The 22,276-nt window shown below is 35.6% G+C and overlaps 1 protein-coding gene across 3 annotated transcripts in view; it reads left to right on the forward strand.

Annotated features, from left to right (window-relative positions):
• Window positions 1-22,276, forward strand: part of PEX7 (peroxisomal biogenesis factor 7) — an 86,142-nt gene that overhangs the window by 42,708 nt on the left and 21,158 nt on the right. For all 3 annotated transcript variants that reach the window (XM_072825071.1, XM_072825070.1, XM_072825073.1), the window contains exon 9: window positions 14,118-14,217. In XM_072825071.1, the coding sequence (XP_072681172.1) occupies window positions 14,118-14,217 (100 nt within the window). The remainder of the gene's footprint in view (window positions 1-14,117; window positions 14,218-22,276) is intronic.

The raw sequence follows: 22,276 nt of genomic DNA on the forward strand, positions 1-22,276 counted from the left end.
TTTGTATTTTATTATCATCAAAAGCAGGCAGCCCCAACCTGGCCTTTTATTGTCCTCTGCCTCCTGGGATTTCAGTTTCTTGGGACAACGGGCAACTTATTGTCAACATGTTCTCCAGTACATAACTTTTAGTTTTAGTTCAGAGCTCTAAAAGTATAAATATAAGATACTAGTATTTTTATCAGTGCTTTTCTTGTTTATTAGACCAGATAGTGATGCCTTTTTAATTTAACAGTTTGTTATTCAACATAATTCAATAAGGGCTGACTAGTGGCCTGAAAAATCTTTAACACTGGCTCTCTTGGCAGGTGGGGGTGACCTGATTTGTAGTGTTTGAATAAGTCCTCCCACTATGGCCAATATCAGGCTGCCAGCATGATGTGATACCTGTAAGCACAGGGTTGGGAAGCTGTGCTCAGCCAGTTCTCACAGAACAGAACAAGCTGGCTGTAGCACTCCACGGGGGCTGGCCTAAACCTGGGTGACTGTGATCTTAATTATTACTGATTTAAAAAAACCTTCTGTAATTATAATATGTGTACATGTGTGCATTTCCACTGGAAAATGTCTGGAAAGTTACATACCAGATAAACTTTAGGTAAGCATTCTTTACTTTCTCTCCTTTTAATGGTTTTTACCCCTTTGGAAGAACATTTTTATCCATTTATTTATATGGACCTGAGGCTTAATGTGTGTTTCCCTGGTTATATTTACATTTTAAATTTAACCTACAGTAATTCTTAGTGGGGGCATATTTGATTTTGTGGTAATGCTGGCAGACACATCTGGCGTTTAGTGGGCAGAGACTAGTCCTGAGGTGCTGTAATGGCCAAGGCAGCCCTGCAGTTAGGAAGTGGCTCCCCTTCATCCAGGGTCAGTGGCCCGTGGAATGGATTTCAGGCAGTAGGAATATTGAGCGGGATAGGTCCAAAAAAAAAGTCTTCATTATGCCTCAGATTCTAACACATCAGTATCTGTTCTTACATTTAGCTTATTTTTTTTCAAATTTTTATTTAAATTCCAGTTAACATATACAGCATGATATTGTTTTCAGGAGTACAACTTAGTGATCCATTACTTACATGTAGTACCTGGTGCTCAAAATGATATGACTTCTTATTTTTGATCAGTTATGTCCAGTTTATAAGGTATGCTAATAATACATTGTTTCCTTTAATTCACACACCACCACCTTGGGCGTGTACTCCTCATTTTACCAAGTATGCAGTGATGCTGGGAGATAGGCCATTATCACACAGCTGGCATGTAATGGAGCTGAATTTGAACCTAGATCTTTTATTTCCTAATCTGATACTTTTTATATTACTCAATACCTGAACACTTCTAGTAGGCCCAGGCCTTTATATTAATTTCCAAATAGTATAATTTCTCCCTGTTATGTAAACATTATCTCCTTAGGGACAAAATATGGTATTGCCCATTGTATCTATAATTGTTTCAGGATTGAAGTATTCTACATAAGTGGTCCTGACAATGATAGATGCATAAAAGGTTACGTGCCGTACTTTTAGCTTAACAATTATTATCTACACAGACTTAAAAATAAAATACACAGACTTAAAAATAGCCATTTTTCACATACACTCACTTTTCTGGATTTTTTGGGGTCTCTATTTTGGGTTGTTGTTCTCAGAAGTCAGATTTCTAAATTATTGCAATGTTACTGTGGGGAAATACATACCTGATGATCTGTCATGGAGTGAACTATATTACTATGATATTGAAGTATATTTAAATTCCAAGTTACAAATAGGATACATTCCTGACCAGACAATATACTGAAACTTATATAATTTTAAGGTTTTACTGGGAGATATTAGAGTAGATAATCTAGGACTAAGACTTCATAACTGTTTTATTTAGAAAAAATAAGTGTAAGATACGATGAAATTGCTAACTTTTCTAAACATCTACTCATAACTTATAATTTAGCAAATTCTAAGTTAATAAGTAGGTGAAAAGAAGTACTAAGTGGGGGTAGGAAGTTATCTAGAAGGGGCACTGGCCCTCCCCATTCCTTGGTCTCTGGAGTCATATAGTAAAGTTCTATGGATTCAAAAATCCTCTATGTAGTAGGATAAACATATGTTCTTATGAGTCCATTAGACTTGGTGAAAGGCCATTTCCTCCATTTACTAGCTGTGAAATACAGGAAATGATACTTTGCAGGGATGTTTAGAAGATTAAATGAAACTATAAACACCTTTGGCATATAATAAGTGCTCAGAGAAATAGCAGATATTTTAAATGAGAATACTTATAATAAGTTTTCTATTTTAAAATGTAAGTACTGTAGGGAGAGCTAAAGTATTCATCATTCATGCCTTCCCTAGCATTACTTTAATAAGATAATTATAGTGCTTAAACTGTGGAGGAGCTCTGTGAATGGGAAGTCTTTTTACATTGTCAAGATGGGTTGGGGGAAGCATACCTTGTGAATTTGGGGTAGCATGACCCAGAACAGAGCAAATTTGTACACACAGACAAAGCTGAATATATGTGGATCATTTTCTTCAAATGCATAACCACATGACTACTTCTACTTCAATTAAACCCATCTTTTTCTCTAAGTTATCTATATATTTGTTTAAAAAAAATCACTGTTGAGGGAGGCAGCATGATATAGGAAAAGAAATATAGGTTAAAATTCTGGATTTGCCATCACTAGGTATTGTTTTATTTAATCTCTTACAAAGTCACTTGACCTCTCTGAGCCATTGTTTCCTCAGTCATAAAATATATTATTATGAAATTTAAATATCAGTGATGCAAAGCTGTCCCCATAGTGCCTGGCCCCTGTCAAGCACTCAATATATTTTAGTTTCTTCTCTTTTTCATTCACATAGATATTCCTCAAACTTTATAGTACTGTGTCACTCTTATGTGTCTAATCAAAATTATTAAGAAAAGAAGCAGAATCACAAAAAGCAACTCAGCTTGTGGCCTCTGCAATTTATTTTTAAATGATTCAGTGAAAATATTATTTTAAATATGTGTTTGTAGAGGAAGATGAAGCAAATGTAAAATTTTAACAATTGATGAATCTAGACAAAAAATATATACGTGTTATATTCTTTTCATTTTTCTGTGGGTTGGTGATTTTAAAAATAAAAACATCTGAGAAAAAAGTAAGCAGTATTTGCTCATGTAAAGTAAGACCCTGAAAATGTTTCTTACTAATACCTTCTCATAAATGTGATATTTAGTGATACTGTTTACTTGTAAAATAAGAAATGGCTTTATTCTGCGTAAGCAAGAAAATGGTCTTTAATTGTATTGTAGTAAACTTAGAATCTTAACAAAGCAGCAGACACAGAAATACCTTTTATCTTTGTCGCATTTTCTCTCGTGGGATTTTCCTTTATATAGTAAGTGTCTTAACTTTGGTGTGGCTGATGGGCTCTTTTGATCCTTATGTTTATTAGCACAGAGATTTCCACGGGCAGATACTTCTCTTTCTTCCCCTTCCCCATAAAAAAAGGTCAGCCAAAGTAAACAGATAGTATAGCTGAATATGTACTCTGTCTTGCAAACCTTTCATTTCAACTTTACCTAGTCCCCCTTACCCACAAAAAAAGGTCAGTCAAAGTAAATAGGTAAGAAACACGGCTGAATGTGAGTTCATATGCAGTGTCAAATGTTCATTTTACTTCATCTTTTAAGACAGTTCTTAATTCCTCTACATTTGTTCATCAAACCACAAGAAAAATTATGTGGCTAATGATATGACACTTTTAACACTTGAGTAACTGTGATTGAATCCCTAAAATGATCAAAGAGTCGTTTCATGTCGTGTGCCTCTCAGATATCTTAGATGTGTCTTTGTAACTCTATCACAGGTTTTGCTTTGTGGCAAAGGTTCACTAAACTTCGCCACTGATATTAGGAAAGCATCTTAATGCCGTTGTCTTTGGTTTGCTTTTTAAGGATGAGAATATTCACATTCACATATTTGCTTGACTAATCAGAGTGTTTTAATACTGAATATATTTTGTGTTAATAAAGCATGTTACCTGATGAAAGGCTATGGTTGCCTGTTTCATCCTTTTGTCCCTAGTACCTGATACAGGTTTATACTAACGAAATGTTTTAGATACACGTGAATTTAAATTATATGTAAAGTTATATTACCCTTGGCTCACTCTGAGCGTAAAAGCCTACAGCAATTGTGTTTTAATATGGCTTTCCCTTTAATTATGTTTGAAGTAGTCATTAATAAAACTGCATTTAAAGTGGGAAGGCCTGTTGGGATAGGAAAGTGATATTTTTCAAGGATAAAATTTGCTGTTCTATTGCATTTAAGTCAGGACTGACTAAATCACAAAATTTTGCTACTTAACAAATTTGGAACCATTGTATTGGTACCTGATTCAGTTAAACTTACAGGGGTTTTTTTTTTCTACAATCAATTATAATATGCAGTTTACAAATGAACCTCTTGGAGCTTCATATAACTAATGGTTAAGGTGTTTGTATGTATGAAGCTCCCAAGTTTGTTGATAGATTGATGTTTTCCTATGTCCCAAAGAGTTTTTCGATTTGACTTGTTTTTTTTTTTTATTTGACTTGTTTAAATTAGAAAAGTCTTGTGTTAATTATTGTCATACAGGAAAGATCTTTTGATGAAGTGAAGAGTAATTTTGCAAGTTAAATGCCAGGTGAAAAATGAAAGTAATTTCCTATAAAATGAAACAACATACATTAATTAGAAAGAAATATGTAAGACTTTTGATTCTAAATACCTTGATTTATAACTGCAGAACATTTTCAGAGCTATTTAGTGCTAACATTTTTTATTAAGAATCAAACCAAATCCATGTCTAATTCATAACCTAATGCAAGCACATGAAGAAATACATAGATCTACTAGGAGTGAGGAATGTTAAGCCTTAGCTTAGTGCAGTGTCAGTCACTGCTTTGAACTTTGAATTATGTTGATTAGTTCCAACAGAAAATTTATGGAGTTTGTCAGTTAATTTGTATTATAATTTTTAAGAACTTCTGTTGTGCAGTTTCACCAGGCATCTGGGTGGCTTTTACTGTGTATATGTATATTTTCTAAAATGTAGATAATGCTTTGCCTCATCTTCCACAGTAGGAAGTCAAAAGATAATATGTGAAAATGAAAATAAATCAATGAATTCTGTGAATATATTATTTGGAAATATAGAGGAAGTAAGCACAGTGTATCAGAAGAAACAGCCAGAAAAATGGAAAATGATTGGCTCTGAGGTGAAGGGCAGAGGGAACTATGCAGGAAGCTGCTGTTCTTTGTTCTAAGCCTTGTAGAATTAGTGGACTCTAATCTGTGCAATTACAGTTTTTAAGAAAAAGGTAATTGAGCAGAAAACCTCAGTGTTCCCCCCCCTTAATTATTTGCACACAAAGCGAGCCTGTTTGTTTAGATCAACTGGGTACTACCTGCCAGCTGTTAGTACTTTATTCTTTCCCCTGAGAACTTAAGGATAAATAATTCACCCTCGAAGTCTGTTCTCTGAAGCTCCAGTCTGGAATGTGGCAACATTATATATTCTGACATTGAATCTTAGAAATTTGACCTAATAGAGTGAACCATACCAATGATAAACACCAACAAAGACTCATCTATTTGCCTCTTTAAAATTTAGCAGCATCCCTTATGTTTTTTCACTGTTAGGGCATGTGTGTGCATGTGTGCAGGCTCGTGTGTAAAACAGAAACCATCTTGAGCTAGCTTCTATAGAAAAGCAGAGGTGTTACTCAGGATCTGAATCCCTTAGAGCACCAGGGCAGGAGTGCTGCAGGGGCCAGCTAGGATACTGAAACTGCTTGAGTTGAGTGCCTGCTTCTCATTTCTCCTCTTCCTGCACAGATTTTTTTTCCCCCTTAAGCTTTCATATCCAGTCACCAGATAAGCAGAATTATTTGGTCTGCTTTGTGTGTTTTTCTTTCTCCCACATTTATCAGTGTCTGCTTCTCTCCCTCACCCCATCACTAACTGTCCTCCAGGGACAAGAGAGTTGTTCAGTAAAGGAGATCCTTGTAAGCTGTGTAGACATCCCACAACCTGACAACCCAAATGGGTTTATTCATAAAAGCTTAGCTGCAGAGGTGAGGACATTAAGAATTTCATAGTGATACAGCTGATAAAGGACTAAAGCACAGGCAAGCAGCTGCTATCACTTTAGTTTTTTAACACTTGGGTGTGAAGTTCTGCAGCCTCATCCAATCGCACCGTGGTCTGTACTTCTGTAAGATAACCTATTGCCACTTTTTGGCAGGTAGTTAACCTAGGTAGCCACATTTTGGTGCCTGTTACAGTTTGGTTGAACAGAGACTACTCTCATCCCTGAGATACTGATACTATTTCATGCTAGATAGAGTTCTTCCATTTTGTTTCTTTTTTAAGATATTGTTTGAACTTGATTGGAAAATTGTTTTATGGTTCAATAGTTTGTACTAGTAAGCAGTAAACAAAATCTTTAACAGTGTTTCTGTTTTTTTCTTTATCTCCTTTTGTTGAGGTGTGGCATTCTTCAGAAAATCATCCTGTATCTCTGTGGATTGCAACTATGAATACTCTCAGAGCAAGCCTTCCATCAGCTAATGATTTTCTTTAATCTGTCAAAATACGCTAGGCTTTGTGGTATGGGGCTCCTGGGCTTAATATTTATTGTGATGAAGTGGAGTAAGCCCCTGTGAAATACTGATCTCATTGAAGGTTTTTTTTTTTTTTTTTAAGATTTTATTTATTTATTCATGAGAGACACAGAAAGAGAGAGAGGCAGAGACACAGGCAGAGGGAGAAGCAGGCTCCATGTAGGAGCTGGATGTGGGACTCGATCCCAGGACTCCAGGATCATGCCTTGGGCAGGCGCTAAACCACTGAGCCACCCAGGGATCCCTCTGATTGAAGTTTTAAGTGAAATAGTAAATTGCACTTATTTTGATAGAGAATCTTAATTCTAGACTTTTGTACTTAACCTTGACAGTTGTAAATATGGTTTCTGGATTTTTGTGAATGAGTTGTAAAAGTTGTCTTTGAAACTTATTCAGTAATTCTTTTTTTTTTTTTTAAGATTTTGTTTGTTCATTCATGACACAGAGAGAGGCAGAGACAGAGGCAGAGGCAGAGGAAGAAGCAGGCTCCATGCAGGGAGACCCAAGTGGGACTCGATCCCGGGACCATGGGATCACAACCTGAGCCGAAGGCAGATGCTCAACTGCTGAGCCACCCAGGTGTCCCAGTAATTCTTTAAAATTAATCATATTTTTTTCATTTAGCAGATGGTATTTTTCAGTTTTAAACTTAATTTTTTTTTACCAGTTCCAAAAATCAACAACTCTCCAGTCTAGTCATGCAGATAAATGAGCATTAGCACTCAGTAAATATTCTTTAGTTAATGAATGAAAGCTTAGCTCTTTACAAGATTGTTTTTGCTAGTTTTACAATTTCCATGTCTTAATCTCAGACAATAAAATAAGACAATAATACAGACAATAAAATGATAAGTCCGTGATTCCATGTGTTCTGCTCAGGGAGGATTCACTTCAAAATGATGGGAATCTATAAGATTACAAAAAGAGCTGATCAGTTGAGTGATACAAAAGTGAGGAAGGGACAGCAAGGTAGATGAGAGATCTAGTAAATGCATATTAAAAATATTAGAAGAAATGAAAATTTCTCCTTGCTATAGGAGTTCAGATTTATTCTAGCTTGTAATTTTCTTAGAGTATTGGTTTTGAATGTAAGCTGGTGGACGAATGGAGTCTTGGCATGGGCTTTTGTGAATGGAATTTTCTATGGAGTTTTGAGGAGTATATGGGGGAAGCCTGACTTGGCCCAGGTCTATTTGACTTTGAGGATGTCAATCAGAACTACCTGGAGAGCCCCAGGCCACTTATATTCCAGATTCCTTGGCATGCCCCAGAGAAAAAAACGAATGGCAGCATCTTTCAGTAGAAAAAGTACTGGACATGGTGCTAGTAGAGTCTGTACATTAGGGTTGCCATTTATTAGCTATGTCATGATGGATTGCTTAATTTCTAAAGCAAATTCTTGAGCCTTACTCCATACCTCCAAAATCTGTCACAAGCACGTCAGGTGATTCTGATGCAAAGTTAAGTCTGAGAACTGCTGGTCTAGATCAGTGATTCTCAATTAATGGGTTATATCTGCCACTCCCCCACTTCCCAGCCCCCCAGAGATGCTCAACCTTGGCTGTACATTACAGTCACTTGGAGAATGGTTGAAAGTTCCAATGCCCGTGACCTGCCCCGGGCCAATTAAATCAGAAATTCTAGGAATAGCATTCATACATCAGTAGTTTATTAAAATTTTTCAGTTGATTACATTCAGTCAAGGCTGAGAACCACCACCCTGCTGGCTCTTTCCCTTGCCTTCCATTCTGTCTTATATCACTGTTGTTTCTTATGGGAAGTTATCAAATCTCTATCTCTTGAAGTGCTGCTATATAGATGGTAATTCCCAGACCTAGCTGGTTGAGCATCACTATTTCCTGAGAAGGGATTTTTGGATTCCATACAGATCTACTCAATTGGAATTTTCAGATAAAATTCCTCAGCAAAGTAGAGGAATGAGTCTCTGGTCCATCATTTGGGAACCATCTTATAGGTGATTTAAGGTTACCTTACCTGGAGATTGGCCTTTGTTATTTATGTCGTTCTTAATATTCACATTTATTTTTTATTCATTCATTCATTCATTCATTCATTCAAGAAACATGCTTTGGGTAGTCCATGTGTCAGATACTTTTATATATGCTAGAGATACAAAGAATAGGACACTGTCCCTGAATTCAAGGAGCTTAGTGCCTTTTAGAGAAAAATAGATCTCTGAGTAACTAAATGTGTGGAGGTCTTGTAAGTACTATGATAGAAGCCAGAAACATAGGAATCATTATTTTTTTTTCCTGTTTCAATAATAATTGTTGTCTTCTGTTGTATTCATTCTTCTTCCCTTATATATCTCCAATCCATTAGCCTTTTTTCATTAGCACTGTCACCATCCTAAATCCAAGCTGATATTTTCTCTTTTTGAACCCATACTTCATAGGGCCATACTTTATGGGAACTCTGTTTGGTTTATAAGTTTTCTGCAGATTTAAAACTATTATAAGATTTAAAAGTTTACCAAGAAAATGTTTTTTTTTTTAAGATTTCATTTATTTATTCATGATAGTCACAGAGAGAGAGAGAGAGAGAGAGAGAGAGAGGCAGAGACACAGGCAGAGGGAGAAGCAGGCTCCATGCAGGGAGCCCGACACGGGACTCGATCCCGGGTCTCCAGGAACGCGGGACCAAAGGCAGGTGCCAAACTGCTGCACCACCCAGGGATCCCCCAAGAAAATGTTTTTAAAGAATGTAAAGTCAAATATATAAAACTCCTTCAGTTTTTTTGTTTCCTTTTGTTTTGTTTTTTATACTTAAGAGAAAAATCCCAAATTCCTCACATAGGCTAAAAGACCTGTAGGTTAAAAGATCTGACCCTTTCTGCTCCAGCTACTTTCTACCTGGCTAACTCTTCAATGTTCAGATTTCAGCTCAGTGTCAATTCCTCAGGATGTCATTCTTTTTTTTTCTTCTTCTTTTTTTGGAAGATTTATTTACTTACAGCACGAAGGGAAGAGAAAAAGAATCTCAAGCAAACTTTGTGCTGAGCATGAAGCCCAATGCAGGGCTTGATCTTAGGACCCTGATATCATGACCTGAGCCAAAATCAAGAGCTGGAGACTTAACTGACTGAGCCTTCCAGGCACCCCAGGATGTCATTCTTATACATCCTGCATTATCTTCCAGGGCACTTGTCAATTGCAGTAACATTTATTTGTTTCTCTGGCCTTTTAAAAAAATGTCAGCTTATCCCACTGAACTCAGAACTGCAGGAAGGAGTGCTGAGGCCACGTCTCTCTTGCTTCTGATGGCCAGTGCAGTATGTAGCATATACGAGGCTCATAAATTGTTGAATGACAAGTAATTAAGCAACAAGAAAAGAAGCTGTTGTGATATTTCTTGCTCATCACTCTAGAGAACACTAGACCAAAGCAGTGCAAACAGGGAATTATAATTGTTCAATTTGCTTAGAATTTTAAAAATGCAACTAAAATTAATGTGACTAAAATTAATTAAAATTCAGCTTGACTAAAATTCATTTACATGTAAGGTATGGAAAAGTAGCCAAAATTGTTTCCCATCTTTTTATTGTAGTTAGGAAAGACTTACAAAGAATTATGGACCAATCTGTAAGTTGAGAATAGGAAAGGAATAAGAAGAATTTTGAAAAATATCATAAATCTTTTACTGAACTCATATGTTGGCTGAATTTCAGAAGTATTAGTATAGGGATTCCAAATGATGTTTTAGTAGAGTAAAAAATAATTTTAACTTTATTTTTGAAATAGTTTGGGTGTTTTATTTAACATAGTGCTACATACTTGTTTTTTAAAGAAGTGTGGAATCAGGGGATCCTTGGGTGGCTCAGCGGTTTGGCGCCTGCCTTCAGCCCAGGGCGTTATCCTGGAATCCTGGGATTGAGTCCTGTGTTGGGCTTCCTGCATAGGCTTGCTTCTCCCTCTGCCTGTGTCTCTGCCTCATTCTTTCTCTCTCTCTCTCTCTCTCTCTGTGTGTGTGTCTCATGAATAAATAAATAAAATCTTTAAAAAAAAGAAGTGTGGAACCAGAAGGCAAACAGGAACCCAAAGAAGGCATTGGTACTATGATAAATATTTCTCTCTCTCCATCTCCAATTTAAATGAAATATGTTCCCACAGTTCTGTAATATTTTTAATCATTGGAGGCCTGTCCTGTATATTTGCTTCCCATGAGAGAGCTTAAATAGGCAGTGATTTCATCAGCAAAGAGACAAAAAGGCACCAAGTAGTATATGTGCTGGACCAAAGCAAACATTGCACTTAACAATAATATGCTTAATTTGACCACTTAATGATAAATGTAGCCTGACTTCTCCCAATAAAAGGAGCCTATTTTACTTGTATGATAGGCATATGAAGGTTCTCAGATATGTAGAGCTTCTGGGACCTTTGATTTCAAAAGATTGCGAGGAGAGACCTTGCCTACTGCCTTAATTGCTAACATGAGAAAATGTGGAGGAACGCTCATCTCCTTCTTACTGCTTGCCCCTTCCTGGTGGAACTGGAATGGAGAAACATAGAGCAGTTTTGGATGTGTCCACATTGAACTGTTAACAGTTCAATGCCATTTGAGAGGGGGAATGAGGAAGAAAATACATTTTTTTCTTTTGTTATTAAAAAAGCCATTAGTGATGAAAGAATAAATGATAGTGTATAGATGCATTGCTTAGCTTGTGGTTTCTCAACTTATTTAGCTTGTGCCATCTACTGTATTTCACTTGATACGTTTGCTAAGATATTTTAGTTTACTGAAAATTATTTTTAAATTATGAATATTAGTTTTTCTGACTTTTCTGGCTCCTGATGCCCTCGAAGTTAAAGTCAAAGCTCTGGTTCTCCCTGTTTAGCAAACTCTGTCAAGGTGAAAGCTGGCTTATTGTTGATACACTGCTCTGGGCTTCAGTCTTAGTTTTGACCTGAGTGTCCCTCATTGATGCTCTTATGAAGTTTTTGTGGTAGTATTTGTTTTTATGTATTATCTAGGAATTTTTTTTTCGGTAAGAATGTTGGTCTAGACACCTCATCAGCTATTCTGCTGGAAGTCAACCTCTCAAAATTTTTGTACAAGTTGCATAATATGCATAGTTTGTGTATTATGTAATTTCTGTGAGAGCTGTGAACTGATGTAATAAGCTGATAGTGCTTCTATGGCATTCACTAACCCTTCCTTCACCAAATAGTATCCTTAGAGTTTTAGCATGCATCTTGTTTGATGAATGTTTTGCAGATTGTGGGTAAATACCTGGTAGTTTTTCCCAGGTTAAAGTTATGGTGAGTGTGACTCTGATGTGGAGCTGTATGGTATCTTGAACACCCATTAAGCTATGTATTAGAGTAAATTCAGCTTTACTTTTTGTTTTTAAGTTTTATTTATTTGTGTAATCTCTACATCCAACACAGGACTTGAACTAATGATAAAGAGTCACTCGCTCTACTGACTGAGCCAGCCAGGCACCCCCAGCTTGACTTTTTGGGGAGAATTTCAGCCCTCCTGCATGTGTGACTTCCTTTGTCATACTTGCAAGCCAAAGTTAGATGTTTTCACACATGCATCCTTATTGGGCATCCTAAATTGTATTAAGGCCCACCTCTCTTGTCCTAAGTGCAGCCTTTTCCTTAACTGGCTCAAAACAACAAAATAATAACAAAAACTGCATCCTAGGAACTTGTCAGGAGGGTACAAATGAATCCTTTTGCTTTTTATTATCTTTAAAAAGTTCTGCTGAAATTCAGAAACCAATTTTTATGATTAGTCTAAAGACAAATGACCATCTATTTGATTGAAATAGAATCTAAATCCTAAATGAAGTCAGAAAGTTGAATATAGATGAAGTTGACCTTCCCACAGAATGATTCTACTACCCTTTAGAATGAATACCATTGATTCATGAGTAGTGGCCTATGAAGCAACATCTCTGTGTTTCCTTCGAGGATGTTGAGGATGCTCTTTATTTTTGTTTATCAATTTCATTGCAGGTTCAAATTTACTTTCCTATCCTTTTCCTTTAACTCATTTTTTAGGCCATATCAAATAACTCATTTTTAAAACCATTTTGAATATTTTTTGGAACATAGTGGGTATATACAAAATCATTTGATTACTGTTTCAAGTAATGCAAATCAGTGAATAACCATGTTCTAGAAATGAAATTACATGATGACTTATTTACTTTTGCTTATATAAACATTATCAAAATCTAGAAAATTAGATTTCAGTATAAGATCTGTCTTGACCCGAAGGAACAAATACGCAAAGACAGTGGAGGCCACTATTTTGATTTCTGAAAAGGACTGCAGCCTGTTCCCTCATTTGTTTGAATAGGAAATTTGCAAAAGTAAAAATCACTCTCCTTAAATATTTTGTAGATTTCAGTAATCTGATAAAGGAGCTATTTATTCATTGTCTCTCTGGTACCCACACAGTGGTTTATCCATAGCAACAATCTTTTTCAAACTTAATAAGACCAACCCTGTATTTATTAGGGAAATAATACCACCAGGTTAAACAAACTATGACTGTTGGTTCTGTGTATTTACTCTCTTTCAAAGAGATCTGCTAAACCCTCAGTGTGTTCCATGTTGCAGATCATTAGGGAGGCTGAATTGGAGTATGACTCTATGATCCTGAATGTGCCATTTCTATGGAGTGTTTAGAATCAAATAAGAAAGATGATGAGCAAATACAGCTTTAGAAATAAAGCACTATTTTGTGTATTGAAAATAGAGCCAAGTTCTTATCTGTACAGTAGAAATCAGAGGCATATTATGGTAAATATTACCACTCCCAGTCTTCTATAGATAAATAGAATACTTAATATTGGCCTAGGAAAACACATTTCAGTTTTTCTTGAGTCTATAGAAATTACCTTGATGTAGAATCTATAAGAAAGACTGTGCCTCAAAAAGACGATTTTCAGAATTACAGAGATTTTCATAAGAGAACAGATTGTTTTTAAAGAATCTGAATTGCTGTTGAAATGTAAATTAAATCTAAGATCTTTTCATATCAGTTGTTGAGAAATGAAGTATTTAAAAGTCACAAAATGTTAGAGTTTGTGTAATCCAATATCCTTATTTTATAATCATAAATGCTTTTAGAAATTGCTACAAAAGCATAGTATCTCTCATCTTAAATGTCCTTGTGCAATATAAAAAAATTAAACTAAAATTTATTAAGCTTCTATTCTACAAGAATACTAATGGGAATATAATAGTCTTTTACAAGGGTATATGGATTAATAATTTCATTTTTTATATAATAGAATGGAGTACATTTTTTTTCTTTATTAGATTTCTTTATGTAGCTCAGTAGTGGGACTCTGTATTTATGACTTGGTTGAAGCTGTTTTGATCAAGACCCTGCTATGGTAAATATTTGTTTTTTTCTTAGATACATTTTTTGGTAATTTTAGCACCTAAATTATTTCTTTCTGTTTATATTCACAGATTCTGGAACTTTTCAAAGCCTGACCCTCTTCTTGAAACAGTGGAACATCATACGGAGTTTACTTGTGGTTTAGATTTAAGTCTTCAGAGTCCTACTCAGGTAATGGGTGGTATCTCCTGATGTTTTTCCTACCCACAAAGTTTGCAACTAGCTCTATGCTTGGCCCATGTTGCTTTCAAGAACACACTTTTGCCTTTAGGGCAGGACAAAGTACAATTACTTAATTAACTTAATCTCTTTTGTTATATAAACTTGGGCATTTGAGTAGACTTCTCCCAATACAAAGGGTGACAAGAGAAGAATGGAATGGGGAAGGATTATCCCCAGAGGTTGATGAGAGTCAAGAGTGTAGTTCTAGACTGTCCCACTGAGCAGTTGAGATGATAGGTAGGTCATTTTCTTCTCAGGACTATCACCATCTTCTCCACACTTGATGTCAAAAGAGAGGGTTCCAATGGGGAACCAAGTAGAGTAGAATGGCTGCTATTTTAATTAATAAATTTCAGGGATCCCTGGGTGGCGCAGCGGTTTAGCGCCTGCCTTTGGCCCAGGGCACCATCCTGGAGACCCGGGATCGAGTCCCACGTCCGGCTCCCGGTGCATGGAGCCTGCTTCTCCCTCTGCCTATGTCTCTGCCTCTCTCTCTCTGACTATCATAAATAAATAAAAAAAATTAAAAAAAAAAGATTTAAAAAAAATAAATTTCAGGGGTGCTTGAGTGGTTCAGTGAGTGAAGCATGGACTGTTGATTTCGTCTCAGGTCATGATCTCAAGTTGTAAGGTCAAGCTGGTGTGGGGCTCTGCACTGAGCAGGGGAGGGGGAGTCTGCTTCTCTCCTTCTGGACCTCCCCCCTTCTGCCCCTCCCCCATTTGTGCTCACTTGCGTGAGCTCTCTCTCTCTCAAGTAATCTTTAAAAAAATTAATAAACTTCATATTTTCCCCTTTTTGTTGTCTTGAGGACTTGAGAGTCACTATTTTGGACTTTAAATATTCTTTAGAGTTTTTTTTTTTATGCTGTTTCAGTTTTAGAAATTATAAACTCAGGTCAGAAACACTACACAGTATGTTGAGTGATTAGACACTTATAGACCATGTGAAAACACCATAATCATAAAAAGAAAATAGAGTATGACTAAGAAGTTATGTTTTTATGATGAATTTTAGAACTTGAACAAAAAACAAGCCTCATTTCTCATTACTGTATTCTTAAATTTAAATTCTTAAATTTAAATGGATACTTTTTTAATTTTAAGAACTTAAGACAATTCTCATTTTAAAATATTCTCCCCCCAAAAAATACATATTCTCATTATAGAATATTCTCATTAACATTAGAATAATAACATTAGAATAATTGTTTTTAAATGATTTAATGGCATTTCTTCTGAGAAGAAACTGTAATAGTGATGGATAAAATAGCATTATCTTTAATGTAAATACAGTGTGCTTCAAGTAAACTAGTTCCTTTTCTGAGAAATACATTTTTTATAGATGATTTTTAGTAAAATAATCATACTTCTTTGCTGTCCTAGTTAAAAAGAAATTGTAATGTACCTATTGAAATGTGGCAATATCATACAAAGGACTCTAAGTAAATATTTTTCTTCTCATACAGTTCTGTTAACCCATACTTTATGAGGCCAAGACTGGGGTCTCCTTAATGTATGAGGTCATAGCAGGTTCTTGTCCAGAGTGCCAAGTGTTTTCTAAATCCTCCACAGATAGGGCAGCCCTGGTGGCGCAGCGGTTTAGCGCCGCCTGCAGCCCGGGGTGTGGTCCTGGAGACCAGGGATCAAGTCCCACATCAGGCTTGTTGCATGGAGCCTGCTTCTCCCTCTGCCTGTGTCTCTGCGTCTCTCTCTCTCTGTGTGTGTGCCTCTATAAATAAATAAATAAAATCTTTAAAAAAAAACAAACAAAAAAAATCCTCCACAGATAGACCACCCCATTAAAAGGAACTTTGTTTTCAGAGGATTAATAAGTCCTCTGAATCATAATCATATTTATTAATCATTTCATATTAATTGTATTTTAAAATTTCTTAATAGATTTTATTACATGATTTTCTCTTTTTTTTTCTATGTAATCTCTTCCAATTGAATAATCAAATTCCATTTGTACTAAGAAAATAGTTGCTATTGAGAGCAAATAGGAATGAAGAAGCAAAAGTCTTTGAGCTCTAAATAAGCATCAGGTTCAATGGCAGAATATACAGTTCAATTGTACTAGAAGTCTCCACTGAGTTAATTCATAATGGGACAAAAATTTGGGATTAGGAGGGACCTTAAAAGTAAAACCACTCTCTCTCATTCATTTACTCTTTCCACAGATATTTTCATATGTTGGACCTTGTACTAGATATTGGGGATTCAATGAGGAATGAAAGTAAACATGGGCCCTGTCTTCATAAAGCATTTAGTCTACTATTGTATCAACTAATCTCACAAATGAATGTCAACAGACAGCTGTGACAAGCCTAAAAAGGAGAAATACGTTGCTCCTCAAAGGTTCATAATTAGAATAGATATTTGACCTATATAAAACATCTGTAAGGAAGTGAGGCTCATTTGAGGTCTGACAGATGAGTAGGTGTTAACTAGTGAAGAGACAGAGGAATATCATAAATAGGCAAAAGTAATAGTATATCATAGACCCTGGGATAGGCGGGAGCATGGCTAGTACTTGAGAATGAAAGAAATTATTTCTTCCTTATTGATGGTGTATTATTTAACATTAGAATTTAAGAAACTGTATTTATTTATTTGTCATATTTTAAAAAACTGAGTGTTGAGAGTATCAACTAAATTTTATGTTTTTTCCCATTCTTCAAGTTTAGTCAACTTTACCTTATATGATTTTTGCTGTGTTGTAGGTCATATAAATGAAATACTGAAGAATTTGTATCTTTTATTAATGTATTTTTAATCTTTTGAAAGTATTATTACAGAGTTATCTATTTTTCTGTTTTTCTTAATGCTTTTTGACATTCATTGATTCTCTTTTATTCGGTCACATCTATTGAGTATCTATTACAGTTGTGCAGAACAGGTGGTTACAGTACAGCGTTGACACATGTTAAAACAGAGGGAAGCAAAGGATGCTTTAGGAAAATATACACTCATTCATATTTTTTTTAAATTTTTATTGATTTATGATAGTCACACAGAGAGAGAGAGAGAGGCAGAGACACAGGCAGAGGGAGAAGCAGGCTCCATGCACCGGGAGCCCGACGTGGGACTCGATCCCGGGTCTCCAGGATCGCGCCCTGGGCCAAAGGCAGGCGCCAAACCGCTGCGCCACCCAGGGATCCCTCATTCATATTTGAAGGCTGGGTAGAGTTCTAGGCACTAAGATTAAACCATTAAACAAAGCAGACTAGATTCCTGCTGTCATGGAGCTTACATATTATGGCAGAAATCAAATAATTAACCAAAATATGACTTCATATAGTAATAAATACTATTCAAGATTGGACGAATTTGATAGAGAATGATAGGGTACTTTTGCTGGTCTGGAGAAGACTCTCCTAGAAAAGTGAAATGTGAGCTGATGGCTGAACAGCGAAATGAAGCCACCATCCAGAAATCTAAAGGAAGAATGTTTTTCACAGAGGAAACAACAGTTAAGTCATTGGTGGTAAAGAGTTTGGTATTATTAAGGACAGAAAGAAGACAAGCTTGACAAGCCGACTGAATGAGGCAGAGCATAATGGGAATTGGGCAGGGGCCAAATTGTGTAGGGACTTGCAGACCATACTATGTTTGATTTTCTTTGTAATAGCCATTGGAGATTGAAAAGCAGAAGAATGATAGAAATTGATTTGTGGATTTTCTTTATTGAGGTAGAATTGACATTTCAGGTATATAGCATAATGATTTGACATTTGTATATATTGCAAAATAATCACAGTAAATCTAGTTAACATCTGTCTCCACACAAAGTGACAAAAAAATGTTTTTCTCATGATGAGGTCTTTTAAGATCTCTCTTAGAAACTCTCAAATATAGAATACAGTGTTATTGACTATAGTCACCATGCTGCACCATTTTATATCCCCAGGACTTATTTATTTTATAACTGAAAGTTAGCACCTTTTGACTCCCTTTTTTTTTTTTTTTAAGATTTTATTTATTTATTCATGAGAGTCACACAGAGAGAGAGAGGCAGAGACACAGGCAGAGGGAGAGAAGCCTGCAGAGGGAGAAGCCTACAGAGGGAGAAGCAGGCTCCATGCAGGGAGCCTGGTGTGGGACTTGATCCCGGGTCTCCAGGATCACATCCCGGGCTGAAGGCGGCACTAAACCGCTAAGCCACCAGGGCTGCCCCATCTTTTGACTCCTTTTATCCATTTCTCCCAATCCTTACCCCTCACCTTTGGTAACCACCAGTCTGTTCTCTATGAGTTTGGTTGCTTTTTTGGTTTGGGGGTTTGTTAAAATTCCATATGTAATTGAAATCTTATGGTATTTCTTTGTCTGATTTCTCTTAACATATTATCACAAATAGCAAGATTTCATTTTTTATAGCCTAATTTTATTGTATACATATATATATGTATGTGTGTATCTGTGGAGAAAAGGGAACGCTTGTAAACTATTGGTGGAAATGTACATTGGTCTAGCTGCTATAGAAAACAGTATGGAGTTTCCTTAAAAAAATTAATAATAGAATGGCCATATAATCCAGCAGTTTAACTTCCTGGTATGTATCCAAAGAAAATGAAAATACTCATTTCAAAAGATGTATGTACCCCTATGTTCCCTGCAGCATTATTTACAATAGCCACACATGAAAACAATGAAGTGTCCATCATGGATGAAAGGATAAAGAAAATACCATGTGTGTATACATATACACACAAATATTTCATTTCATTTTCATTGGGAAGGAGACATTCAAATGGAGATGCTAAGTAAACAGATTTAGGCTTATCTACCTCAGGAAAGAGTTTAGGGTAACAGATACAAATTTGGGAGTTTTTGGCATAAAAATGGTTTTGAAAGTTTTGGGGCAGATTAAAGTTATCTAGAGAGTATATAAATGAAGAAGAGGCTCAGAAGAAACTCTAGAAGTCTGGAAGAAGAGAATCCAGCAAAGTGGATTGAGAAGGAATGGTCATCGAGGTAAAAGAAAAGCTACAAAAGTATAGTATGTTTGAAAATCAAAGAAGAAAGTATTTCAAGAAAGGGGGCATTCCCATGTATTGCTGGTAGAAATGTAAAATGTTGCACTTACTTTGGAAAAGTTTGACAGTTTCTTAAAGAGTTAAATGTTAATTTACCATACATCTCAGCAATTACACTCTTGATGATCTAACCAAAAGAAATGAAAATATAGATATGTAGATCTACACAAAGACTTGTATGTGAATATTCCTAGCCAGAAAGTGGTAGCAGTCCAAGTGTCAATCAGCTGCTGAATGGATAAACAAAATGTGGTAAATCAATACAATGGGATACTAGTCAAGAATAAAAAGGAACAGTTTGATACATGCTGCAACATGGATGAATCTCCAGAGCATTATGCTATTGAAAGAAACTAGATGCAAAGAGTGTATAATGTATAATTTACATTTATAGAGACAGGAGATTAGTGGTCATCCGGGGTAGAGGATGAGAATGGGAATTGTCTGCAGATGGACACACAGGATCTTTTGGAGTGATGAAAATGTTCTAAAACTATTATGGTAATAGCCAAACAGTGCTGTAAAGATACTAAAAATCATTGAATTGTGCATTTAAAATGGGTGAATTCTATGGTATTTAAATTACATCTCAGTGAAGATATTTTTTAAAAAAGGAATGAATATTCTAATTTTCCCTAAGATGTAAAAAGACAAAAAAGCATTATTCCCATTGTAAAAATAAGAAGTCAGACTCTCTAGAAACCCATCAGAAAGCTGAGATAGGGCAAACCAGTAGCCCAAAATCCAAGGAAGACAGATACCTCCTTCCAAGGAGAGATGGGACACCAGCGGTGTTTTACTTGCGGCAGAGCACAGGAAGAAGACACAGCTACTGCACAAATGGGATCTAATGGGAAAGGTGGACAACATATGTGAACAGGTGAGGGACTTCAGCTAAGAGATAAAAATGTAAGAAAGAATCAAATGAAACTAGTAACTTTTTTTAAAGTACCGTATCAGAGATGCAGTCCATCAGAAGACTCATCAGTGAATTTAGAGATAGGTTACTAGAAACTACCCAAGCTGAAACAAAAGGAGAAAACAAGAATGAGGGAAATAAAAGAGAACAGCATCTAGCATCTGTGGGACATCAGGTGTTCTTACATATATGTAATTGGAGTCCTGAAGAAGAGAGAGCAAATAGGGAAGATGTAATGTTAAGAATTTTCCAAAAATAATGAAAGCCCAACCATAGGTTTGAGAATCCTAGAGAACCCCAAGCAGGATTTAAACAAATAAAACAACACATCAAGGCATACACATATTCAAACTGATAAAAACCAAAGATAAAGAGAAAATATGAAAAACAGGCAGGAAAAAAAAGAAACATATCCAGAAGGAAGCATCTAGATATGAATTACAGCGGACTTTTTATCAGTAGCTATGCAAGCCACAAGACAGAGGAATGTCTTTTTAAAGCACTAAGTGAAGAATATAAAGAGGAATCTTTTGAATATAAAGAGGAATGTCTTTTTAAAGCACTAAGTGAAGAATATAAAGAGGAATCTTTTGAATATAAAGAGGGCACCTTGGTGTCTTAGTTAAGCATCTGCCTTTGGCTCAGGTCATGATCCCAGGGTCCTGAGCTCTGAGTCTAGCTCCCTGCTAGGGGAGCTAGGGAGTCTGTTTCTCCCTTTGCCTCTGTTCCTCCTCCCCTGCTCATGTGCTTTCTCTCTCTAACTCTCTCTCAAATAAATAAATAAAATCATTTTTTTTTAAGAGAAAGTAAGGAAATTTCAGACAAATTAAAGCTAGAAGCAGACTTATGCTACAAAAAGTGTCAGAAGAAATATACCCAGACCAAAATGAAAATAAAGAAGCAGACAGGGAGGAAGTGAAGAAGGCAGGAAGAAAGGAAGGAAAAAAGATGGAAAGAAGGAAGAAAGGGAGAGAAAGAAGGAAAGAAAAAATAATTGGAAATGGCAAAAATGAAGTAAATATACAAGAAACTTTTTAATTTTATCACTGAAAATTTTTGCCTAAAGCAAAAAATAATATTGTATGCAATATATTTGTATACAGTATAGAGTTCATAGTATATGCAAAAGTAAAATGTATGGTAATAATAAAATGAAGGAAGAATTGGAAGTACACTATTATAAAGTTATTACTATATGTAAAGTGAAAAAATATTTTAAGGTAGATTGTGATAAATTAAGACATTTATTGTTAAACCCTATGTTAACCTCTAAGAATTTTTAGAAAAAGTGCTATAACTCTTAAGCCAATCATGGAGATGATTATAAAAACTAACTACCTCAGCATAATAAAGCCTGTATGGAAAAACCTTCAGCCCATATCATACTCAGTGGTGAAAAACTGAAAGCTTTTCCTCTAAGATCAGGAAAAAGACAAGGTACCATTTCTATTAAATGTAGTATGGGAAGTTTTAGTTAGAGCAGTCAGTCTTTGCCAAGGACACATTAAACTATTTCAATAATTATATTACATATAAATGTCTAGGGGTGCCTGGCTGGCTCAGTTGATAGAGCTTGTGTCTCTTGGTCTTAGGGTCATGAATTCAAGCACCATGTTGGGTGTAGAGCTTGCAAAAAGAAAACGAAAGAAAGGAAGAAAAAAAGAAAAGGAAAAGAAAAAAAATTATTTATTTTTTTTTTTTTTAAGAAAAAAAATTTAAATGGTCTAAACATTCAAATTAAAAGATAGATTAAATTTGGTAGATATGTGACAAACTTTGAGAAACTCACTTGGTCCAGACTTTGTTACCTATTGGATTTGGGATTCAAAGAAGAGGCTAACTCCTAAGATTTAGGATCTAATTATTTTCCATATAATATTTTCAGTGATGAGTTTGTCTCTTCTCCCTATAAATTTATCTTTAAAAACTTTTTTTCAAACTAAGATGATGACCTCAACCAATGTTTTTCTTTACATATATAGCATGAACACATTTTAACATAAACATTTGATTTGTTTGTAGTATTAATTTTTTTTTGCCAAGCAGCATTAAA

Source organism: Canis lupus, chromosome 1 (assembly GCF_048164855.1).
Source record: "Canis lupus baileyi chromosome 1, mCanLup2.hap1, whole genome shotgun sequence".
In the NCBI taxonomy this organism is placed as follows: Eukaryota; Metazoa; Chordata; class Mammalia; order Carnivora; family Canidae; genus Canis; species Canis lupus.